The sequence below is a fragment of the Lissotriton helveticus genome, chromosome 1_1, assembly GCF_964261635.1.
Source record: "Lissotriton helveticus chromosome 1_1, aLisHel1.1, whole genome shotgun sequence".
In the NCBI taxonomy this organism is placed as follows: domain Eukaryota; kingdom Metazoa; phylum Chordata; class Amphibia; order Caudata; family Salamandridae; genus Lissotriton; species Lissotriton helveticus.
The window spans coordinates 385,839,457-385,850,887 of record NC_136057.1 but is presented as its reverse complement, the minus strand read 5'-3'; the positions used below and the strand labels follow the sequence as shown (position 1 = coordinate 385,850,887).

Genomic DNA, 11,431 nt, shown 5'->3' with positions numbered 1-11,431 from the left:
TTTCAAGGCTTTTCTGAAGGAAAGATGATCGGTGGTTCCTCGAAGGGAAAGGGGGAGGGTGTTCCAGAACTTGGCAGCGGTGTATGAAAAGGAGCGACCTCCCCAACGGGCTTTCCTCACTCTGATAGAGGAGGCCAGCTGGAGGGTACTGGAACGAAGGGAACGTGAGGGGACATAGGGGGTGATCAGGGGTTGCAGAATTGCAGGACCAAGGTGGTGGAAGGCTTTATGTAGAGTACACATAGCTTTAAATTGTACTCTGGCCGCTATGGGGAGCCAATGGAGTTCCCCAATGGCGGTCCTTGCTGACTCCCAGCGAGGGAGATTGTAAAGCAAACGGGCCGCACTGTTTTGGGTGACTTGGAGTTTCTGAATGACATAGGAAGGGGCTCCCATATAGAGGACATTGCCATAGTCCAGGCGAGATAGTATAAGGGCCTGGACTAGAATCCTCCTTGCCTGGAATGGAAGCAGAGGGAGCACCTTCCGTAGCATCCTCATCAGGCCGAAACAGATGGCTGCGGTCTTTGTGGCTTGGGCTGAGAAGTTCAATGCGGTGTCAAGCCAAACCCCCAAGCTTTTTATTTGAGGTTTGGGAGCGGGAGGCGGGCCCAAACATGGAGGCCAGATGGATGAAAAGACAGAGGGCGAGGGGTTGCCCAATAAGATGACATCTGTCTTCTCCCCGTTGAGTTTTAAACGGGAGGATTGCATCCATCTGGCAACAGCCTCTAGACAGGGACCTAGGGTGTTGGACGATACCTCTGAGTGGTCCAAATAAATTTCAAAGTTACAGCTGTACAAGTTACCCCGCAGAAGTCCAATTCATACTGAAACACATAACCTTACTGAACATTGATGGCCCAAGTCCTAACATGGCTCTCCATTGGGCTACCTCTGAAAAATCAATGTAAAACTTAGTAGAAGGTGACAAAAATCGAGCTGCAGAGGCTATATAATTATTTAATTTGACCAGTTAAGCTTCTTTTACTTCTTCTATAAAATGACTACCATACATATAGAATTAGTGGTGAATTTTATTACTAATCGTTCTAGCCACGATGAATTTGTCATCTTTTAGCGGGTACCAAGAGAAACAATTATGAAAGGTCAGTACTGGATCCAAGTAGGTCTTTAAAATCTCCAGTTGTTCTGCTTATCCCTTAGATGACAACAGGGTCCTGGAGGGACTTTTCCAAATGCACACTCCTAGATTTTCTTTGAGTCCACCTTTTGGTGATCTTGCTTAGAATCACATTTTCAACCATCAAGGCTATACGGCAATCCTACTCTGATTGTATCAAACATCCAACCATCATCTACACAGTGAAGCGCTCAAGAGAATAAAGGATTCTGGTTGACAGTTTACAAACAAGGGGAACTATGACCACCCTACTCCTTCTGGGTTCAAAGCTATTACTGCTCACTGTCTAATTCATACATCTCTGTGAGTTGTCTCCACTAAAATACTGGGATTTCCCAATTTATGTCTAAGGAGCAATCTGTGCTAATACCAATTCATAATAGCTGCAATCGTATGTATTCTGACCTCTTGGATACATACCTATTCTCCAAGTTTCATACAGTACAGTATCCGCAGAAGGAGTTGGTGTCCCTTTCTTTATATGAAGAAAACATAGGTCTCTCAATTTAGTGGGATTTTGTTTTCTATCCCTTCTGATTACCTTTTTCCCCTGAATGGAGAGTCAATGACTTTCTATACAGACTGTCCCCTATGTCTCTGGATGCTGTGGGCAGACCTGTAGCCAAAGGCAACCTAATTCCAAACATACAGCGGTCTTCTCTTTATTCCACCAATAAAAATGCTTATAGTCCATGCATGGCTGGAAATTTACACATGCGAGCGGGTGGCAAATTATTTTGTGTGTATGTTTATTTTCTATGTTTTATGTAGGTGTGTGATTTGTGTATGCTTTGTGCCTCAGTGTTGTGTAGTGTGTGTGCGCTGATGTGCACCTGTGTCCTTGGACATAGGGCATGCAAAGGTCATTCAAAGAGTACTGGAATGGACACACTCTAGTTTATCTAGGAAAGACTCTCACGGTGAGTGAGTGAACAGTAAGACTGAGAATGAGTGAGATACTGTAAGAATGGGCATAACCAAGGTCGGTGACATTGTTAAGTGGGTTATTTGTGTGTATGTCAGAAATTGTGAACATTTATTTCCCACAAAATGTAGGCGTAAAAGTTCTGTGCCCCCAATAATATCATTCCAATGTTGAGGATTAGTGCCCCATATCAGAACAATGTAGGCGCTAGGCTTGCAACCAACCACTGTACATGCTAGAAAAGAGATGAATGAGGAATTGTGTAGGCGCGTAGAACGTCAAACTAAAAGAAGAGAAAACAAAATTGCATTTTATTTCACAGTGACGATTCCTGTGGCTCCAGCGCCAAGAAGCACGGCTGTGAGATGGTGGAAGGGACGGATGCTGCCAGACAGGCTGATCAGGAGTGTGGGTCTCATGCCCCGACGTTACACACGAAACATGCAGAGCTGCCGGAGGAGCATGCAGCAGGGTGTCCTACTCTGGTGTCGAAAGCCAACGTTGCCCACAACTCCTCCCCGGTGAGAGCACAGCGCAGCAAGGGCGCTGCCACCTGTTCCCATGCTACGGTCTCCGATTATGAGATATCCCTTGATCTAAAGAACAAACAGGTACACCAGGTGACAAAAGAGAAGCTAACGGCTTGGTGAGGGTGTAAGAGAAGGGACATTTTGAACAGTAAGGAATGATGTGGGAAAACAGGTCGTGGGGGGCCGCCATTTTTGTTTTTTCTTCAAAGGCGTTCAGCAGTATTTAGAGCAATACTGAGGATTGGGAGAGGGAAAGGATTAATTTGGAATACAATTTAGGGCTGTCCTAGTTCTTCCGAATCTCAGTATTTTAGGGAATAGCCTTACAATGTTGTTTTGGTTAAGTCTGAAGATTATACTCTGTTTAGCGTGAAAATAAGTGGGTAAGATGCAGGCTCCAGGAAGCTGAAAACGAGGGGATAACAACGGCTCCAATTTGGTAGCCTTTTAATGCATGTCTGACAATGTAGATATATAGCTACTATAAAAATGCGGTCTGCAACAGACTATGAGAGGTTTAGTTAAGAAAGGATATGTGTGTGTGTGGTGTGTGTGTTTTCAGACAGTGTTCTCAAGCTGAGCGCTTTCCGGAAGCCACATAGCTTCTGAAGCGCAGAGTGGGTGAATATCTGGCGAATTATCACTCAACTGCACGAGCCTCCTAGGCAGAAAAAAGGCAGCCCGACCCCTCCTTTCCATTCCCTCGACTCGACATCTCCGCTTGGCTCCTTAAAGCGCCGCACAGCGGGGCAGATATACAAGCCCCTTACGCCTCTTTTACGCCGCCGTTGGGTCACTTTTGTGACGCAGCGGCGGCACAAATTCAGCGCCATGGTAAAGGGTACTTACAACGTGACGCATCTGGGAGATGCGTCACGTTGTAAAGCCCTGCGCCACAAGAAGGCGTGGGGGGGGGGGCGTTCCGATGCAGGAACGCCTTCTAAAAGTGGCTGAGTGAAATCTACAAGATTCCACTCCGTCACTTTTAGGGCCATGCCGCGTCAAAACCCTACGCCTGCTTGAAGCAGGCGTAAGGATTGACGCAGCATGTTACAGATAGGGGACCCCCGAGCCTTGCTAGAGCTGTGTTGCGCTTGCGACGCAACTCCAGCAATACACCGCATTTCCACTGGGGATGCGTCACACATCTGCCTATCCGAGCGCCACGGTGCGCCGCATTGTAAATGCGGCACATCAGTGGTGGCGCACGGGTGGGCAGATGCGTCGCAACTCTTCTGGCGCATCTCTGCTGATTAACAGAGATGCGCCAGAAGTCGTAAATCTGTCCCAGTGTGTTTAAGTGTAGCTCTCTTCCTCTCCTGTGTTCGTCTCAGCATGAAGCCCCGCCCCCCGGTCACGTGCCCAGCATCGGACTGTTCATTGTTGAGTCCAGACACAAACTCTGCTGCACCAAAGGACAGCATTGGGGAAATGACCTGCGAGGTTGGTCGCTTTTGCAAGGATGCTTCCCGCAGACATGATTCTCGGATACTGTAATACCAAGCAATGGCAAAGTTAAAAGTTCAAGTTAACATTTGTAGATTTATATAGCGCAGCTTATCACCCGTGAGGGTATACAGGCACTGTCCATGGGCCCGGGTAGATTAAGTGATTTGCCCAGAATCTAAGGATGTCGAGCCAACGTGGATTTAATGTGCTAACCTATGTAAACACATGCGTTCAAACATGTGGTTTACATGCATTGCAGGCACAAATACAGCTTACCACATTAAAACTTGCTCAATTGTCTTTACCATTGTTATGAAAAAGTAGCAAAAACGATTCCCTTCTGTATTCAGTCCATAGTAAATAAAGAAAATAAAAAGAGGATATGACAAACAACATTGGGATTTAGCGTACTTTTCAGATGTAAAATAGTCCTTCATGCATTCGAATGGAAGTGCTTCCAAGAAGGCGGAATGATACACCAACTAGGCAGTAGCATGAGCTGTGAGTTGAATACTCCTCTGGGGTGAGCCACAGCTCACTCTATATATATATATTGTAAAGAATTCATAAGAATATGTCGTGCAGCATTCTGAGTTATCATGTCAGACCTAAAAATACTCTGATTTAATTTGTGGTGTTGTTCCACTCCTGTAATGAGAAAAGGGCATACGTAAAATTTGGTGAACCCATGAAAAGTCAGTAGGAGTCTGGCTGGTGAGACATGAGTCTTGTCTTGTGAAAGGCTCATAATTTGGGTTACACATTACAAATGCAAGTCGCCGTATAGGGCTGACTCAGTCTCGATGAGGAGGCGAAGACAGCTGACACCAAAAGAGGCTAGAATACATAACTTCTCATTGGGGCAGCCATAGACAACTAATTGGATCATTTAGCGGGAAATCTAAAGGCATTGTCCAAAAATCAGTGGATTAATCTTACCTCCCCCCTTCTCTGTAGTTGCCCTGCCTCATGGGACCATTTAATTTCTGACTGTGGAGCCTCAACCAGCTCTGGTAACAGAAACCTCTTTGCAGTGGACCAGCCACTGCAGAGCTGTGATCTTGATTGGATTGATGACCCACACTATCTAGGGCACAGGACTGTGGTTCCTGGAAGGAAAAAAGAATAATGTCCATGACGCAAATGGAGAAACCTTCCAGTGCACCAGGGACACTGATTTGAGGGTTTGCCTTTGAAACAAAAAAGAAATGCGGCCTGGCCCGCCAACCCATGGAGGACCATTCACTATTTTGCAGTTTTGCTGAATGTAGTAGCGCCAGGTTAGCAAAAACACTTTGAGAGAAAAGGGCCTCTGCACCTGCAGCAAACTTAACTTTATATTTGATGGGCTGACTGACTGTCTAGGGAGAGGTGTGGCGCCGCGGCCAGGGCGACTGACGCTGGAATCTGGGGATCAGGGTTCGATCCCCGGCTCCGGCGGCAGGTTAGCCCAGCACCATGTGACTCTGGGCAATAGCTTGCTTAATCTTCCCGACGGCCCCCAGCGCCTAGAGACCCTTACGGGTGATTGTGCGCTTTACAAATGTGGATTATTATTCTCTAGGGCACTGGATTCTAGGGTTGTTTGGTGTCTAGCCCACTAAACCTCAAATGAGGCCATAAATCAATAAAGAAGAAAAAAAATAACTCTCAATGAGGAAAAGATTGTCTACTGCTATAGAGGCAAAAAACTACATCTCAAAGAAGCATCCAAAGGTACTCCAACCCAGCCTTGGAGTAAGCACCACTCATTGCCCACTACTGGTACAACTCACCTCCATAGAAAACATTCGAGGCAGGGAAATAAAGTAACACTCTATAGGAACAAATGAAAATTAATACATTAATAAAACAAATGTCATCATTTAAATGATATACATATACATAGACAAACAAACATGTCTATCTATCTATAAAAAAATATATATATATATATATATATATATATATATATATATATATATATATATATATGGATATATAGATATATATAGATAGCCACAAAGGGATCCAAAAAGTTCAGTGCGCTCAACAGCGGATGCACATTGTAGGGGCCGGATACTGGCTCTGAATTCAATTTTAGTTGAAAAGGACTCAGCACTCCAGAGCAGAGTTTTAAGAGATTTTATTTGCAAAAATCTCTTAAAACTCTGTTCTGGAGTGCTGCGTCCTTTGCAAAAGAAAAAGAAAAAAAAATATATATATATACAAACACACACGGGTATGGGTCTGTGTGCATATACATACGTACAGAAATATATATACAGATATGTGTATATATGTATCTGCATATCTGCATATCTGCATGTACATATGTATGTAGATATATATTCAATGTTAAAAAGCATATATACAATTAGTTCATTCTTTTATTGTTTTAAAAATTAATATTAAACTTAAACAATGCGTTTTTAAAATGTTATTACTAAAAAAAGTTGTAAATACACCATTTTAACAACAAATACTACATTTAAGAAATACAAAAATAATGAGGGTAGGATTTTTTACCTTATTGATTACAAAGGATTATTTATAATTTACATGAATATATTCAAATGAATACATTATTTAATACTGCTTTAATTTGATACGTTGGTGTGCTGCACCATTGCTTTTTTTGTTACATTAGTTCCAAGTTAAAACGAATATTTAAAGTTAATTTACATTGATATTTTACATTAAAATATTTTAATCATTAAAAAAAAAAAGATAAACTTTAACAATTTTCTATGTTCTTTCCCTTTGTGAGGGCTACACAGTAGTGGAGTTCTCCACATCAGTGTGCAAAGTTACTCATAGTAACTCTACACTCATAAATCCTGTTGGAGGAAGCTCCACCCCCTCATTTGAGGTAGTGGAGACATATACATTTACACTTAAGTGTACATCTACACTTGGAATGGTGAATACTAAAAATTGTAGAGTTACACCTAGGAATAGGTGCATATATACACACGAGTAAACACACTTGTATCTTTACCTCTGTGAATAGCCCCCCTAGATTATTTTCAATCCTCCACTACAAGGAATTGCTTGTGCTCCTGATAAACAAAATCAAGCCCATACAAAGAAACTATCAATTCACATTCAAGAATCATGCAATTCTCGGAGTTTATTGAGTTTTCTAGTGGGATACAAGTGATTTGTTGAGTGAGATGTGCCACAGCATGAGATTGGGCCATAGGAGTGTTAAACAATCACAGTATGAGATCCAGCAGTGAACTTGTCATGTTATGTGGGCCTGTGGTAAAACTCTTTCTGAAAGTGTCACCAGTGATCCTGCCCACTTCAAGTCCACCAATGCGCTTCTAATGTTCCTTTGTCTGGCCTGATCTGTGGTTTGATTCCCAGCCTCTGTATGTGTCCTGATTTTAGCTTTTGTAAGCATCCCACACGTATGTCTTGTGCGGTGTGCTTTCAATGGGAAGACACTTCTCTGACCACTTGCAGGTCCTACTTCTTCTTGGTTAGGCACTTGTACTTCTGAACAGGGCTGATTTTATGTTTTTTTATTGGGTTAGTCTGTTGGTTCTGATTCTCCTGTGTGCTCTTTAGCCCGATTTACTTAATTTGGCGCTAGAAAGAATTGTACTTTTAATCCTTCAAATAATATGAAGGAGTATAACAGTGACTGATATAATGTAATGAGGATAAAGTAATATAAGAATCTCTGATATATGTCTAGAAGTGAAGAGAAAAAGTTGCTATATCTACTTTTACTTGTTTCAATTGTTTGCATTGTTCATCCCTTTAGATAATACGTTCAGTCTACCCTTTTAGAATGTGCCTTTGTAGTGAGACGCTTACATTTTGTATTGTTCTATCACATCAAAAGCTTTCTGACTCTGTAAATAGTTTGAGCTATGACATGAGGGGAAGCAGGTGGACCTCATCCCATCCTTACAAGAGGTATCTTGAGGTTTCATTGGAACCCCAGACCTGGGGTAGCAGGGTTGTGGCTATAAAAGTGATGCAGACTGTGGGTGCAGAACACAATCACACTTGCAAGTGAGAAACTTGAGCCTTCACTATAAGATATACCATCTTCATTGGGGACTATGGATGTATGAGCATAGAGAAAAGTGGCTGCACAGATGTATGCAGTTGTGTTCTAATAGATGAGATACTTGGCTACTCTGTCAGACCTGCAAGAGGTTTTAGCATTTAGCATCAAAATCCACTGATTGATGTTTAGTACCTGACATGACTTTTAGCATTGGAATCCATTAAGTGATGCTTAGCTTCTGGTTTGCATTTTAGCTCCAGAATACACCCACTTAGTGCTGTTTATTGAGGGCGTGAGTTGATGATCAAGGTGATTTCTTGCAGATCTCTCGCTGTGCCATCTTTCTGCTTAAAGTTACTGGAAGGGCGAGATTTTGATCGATACTTTACCACTATTGATCTAAACCTCGATCTGGTCGACTGAACCTTTGTTGCCTGTCTGTGAGGAAAGAAAGTGCACCTCTCTGCAAGTTAGTTCACCCAATAAAGGACTCTGCTCCCAAAGATCACAAACAACTTCTAGCTTTCAAAAGTTTATTGTAAAGATATGATAAGCTGCAAATACAGGCATCTCAGAATGAGATTCACGAGATACACAGGTCCAATTACATACATGTGCTCTCGGAAAGCCCTCAGACGAGCAACGGAAATCACTAACACAAGTTCTAAGAATAATAAAGCTATCAGCATTGACGCATATCTCTCCTTCATTTAAGTTGGAGGAAAAACGCACAGGTTAAGCTGTCCCTACCCTGCTCTAGATGGTATCCCTACTTAACCAAGTCCCAACCTAACAAAGGTGTCAGCAGTGAATGACCCCCAAGGGAAGTCACTCACTCTAAGTCTCTTGGTGAAACCCTATAGTTCTCCAGTCATGACCCCTCTCTGCCTACCCATCCGCTCTCTAAAAGGGTCCTCAGGTATCTGCTCCAACTCCACCCAGGGGTGCTGTCCCTAATACAAAACAGTCAACAACATTTGAGACGCCCCTTGCGAGACGCCCCTCACGTGGTGTAGCTTCTGGCTTTTTCCATGATGCTTTGTATTGGGCCTCATACGTTAGAGTTGACCTTGCTTCTCAAACTCTTCTCCGGCCCGCTGATACCCCTTAAACATTCCGGAACCCTCCTCCATGTCTGGGCTGTCTACTGAACAGACCTCTATTCATATTATTTATAATTGGATTCCCCCTTTTCTCTTGCAGACAGCCATCTGCAGCCAAGAACCCAACTCTCATAGACTTCCAAAAAAGAAAGGCTTGCAACATTTCTTGGCCCAGACATGTACGTGTAAACCAACGTTAAAACATTTCAGGCCTACAATATTTCTCATAATGATTATGGCATTCAACTTCTTCATTAACTAAAGCATGTTAATACTCTTATTCTATTATTCAGTAAACATGTTTATAAATCCTGGCCCATTTAATGCAATGACCAAAACATTAATACAATCTGTGTCGTGAAAAGAAACACCTTCCCTCTTAGCTCTGGCCCTGAGGCCTACCACATTCTGCGTTTAACCACATACCATCTTACATTTTAACAGCTACACGACATAGATTCAGAAATAATCACATCTACTAAAATCATATAATGTCACACATTTCTGTATTAGTTCCACTTCTACTTAAATCTCTACATTAGCTATACATTCAGAATATAATTACAGATACTATTAGCACTCATGGCATTTCTCCTCATGATTTGTGCTTACTACAGATAAGTGTGATGTACTCATACATTTAAGTCAGTTTGCGCTCTCTCAGTTCCCCCCTTTGATGACCTCTCGGGGTCATCACTAACATTTAAACTGCAGTTATTGGTAGCATAACTTGCCTCTGCGCTTCCAGAGCCCTCAGACTCCTGTACTGATTATCTTGTATGGCAGCCAATCTCTGCAGCTGCTCTCTTTGGGCCCTTTCAGACCTTCTTGCTCTGTACCATTTGAATACCCTCACCAATCCCCACAATATGATCCCACAGATCAATATTATGATGACAGGTTTTAGTATATACCAAACAAAGCTTTTGCCTAAGGTGGAAATCCACCCTCCAACTTCACTCATTCCGTGGCCCACCTTTTCCCAGACATTTTCTCTACTCAAGTCTTCGATCTCCTTGTGAATATTAGTTATGTTCCTAATAACTTTCTCAAGGGGCTTCGAATTGTCTGGAATGTAAGTACAACATTCCTGGACCTTCAAAGCCTTACAGACTCCGCCCTCTTTTGCTAGTAGGACATCTAACGCAAGACGGTTCTGAAGAACCATAGCCCTTATCGATTGCATCTCTCCTTCTACCAGCATTAAGGACTGAGCAGTGCTGGCAGACAACCTGTCGACGACTGTTGCCAGCCGTCTAATTTTAACATCATTAAGGATTAGACCTAAAAGAGGGAACATAGCTCCGAAGACATCTCCAACCATTTCGGCATCTCCTACATCTCTCCTTCCCCTCGAAGATGTCTTGCCCTCAATGATCACTAAGTCTTGTGCATGATATATTTTGGGGAAGACAATTGCTAAGTAACATGATCCATACCAGTTGTCAGGTAGTCTCACGTAGGCATTTCTTCCACATACAAAATACACATTTGGAATCACTTGCATTCCCTTCAGGAAATCTTTAGTATAGTACTCTATATTGAAAGCATGTTCACAGTCGACTTCTCCAACGTATACATTTTCATAATACGTTTGGCTCGGTGAAGACATAGCTTTCCTCTCTGCGTTTTATCTAAAGCTATTGGACCACTACTACCCTTTCTCTTGTGTGCCTTTTCTTCCTCGGTCCAATCTGTTTTCCATTGTCCTGATTTTTTCAAAATCTTTTGTCTCCTGTAACGATCATCCACCTGCCCTATGAACTTCTTCTCAACTTCTGACACCTTGCATGTCAGGTTATTTCTACGGGCATGTGAAGTATCTAAGGTAATCCAAGGAATGAAGAACTTGGCCAATCTGTCTTCACTCTTCCAGTAGTCCCATTTGTTCATCTGCTTATAATTTGGGACTTCTGGCAACACTGAATCATAATTGGAGAAATAGTATTCGAAACTATCTCTCTCATAAAATATACTAAGCAATAAGCTACATGTAATGCCATATGTCAGCGGGAGGTGATGATATCGAATTCCTTCATCTACAGACGCCGGCAACTGCATGCAGACGTAACAATCCTTAACCTCCATGGCATCCACGTATTCATATAAGAGTTTAGCATAAGCATTTGACCTAAAGTCTCCTTGGGACTCATCTACGTGTAACCTGCGGGCTTCTGCAGCTAATAACGCTTTCTCTTGAGTGTTTTCTCCTTTTTCACCAGCAACAGTAGGTGTAAGCGTTTCTACAGAATTCACATCAGTTACCTTTGCCTC

The 11,431-nt window shown here is 42.6% G+C and overlaps 1 protein-coding gene across 1 annotated transcript in view; it reads left to right on the top strand.

The window, feature by feature from the left end:
- The first annotated feature begins 2,417 nt into the window (after positions 1–2,417).
- Positions 2,418–11,431, top strand: part of IQSEC3 (IQ motif and Sec7 domain ArfGEF 3) — a 382,113-nt gene continuing 373,099 nt past the window's right edge. Inside the window, exon 1 of the mRNA XM_078673720.1 lies at positions 2,418–2,680. Within this exon, the coding sequence (XP_078529846.1) occupies positions 2,435–2,680 (246 nt within the window). The 5' untranslated portion in view covers positions 2,418–2,434. The remainder of the gene's footprint in view (positions 2,681–11,431) is intronic.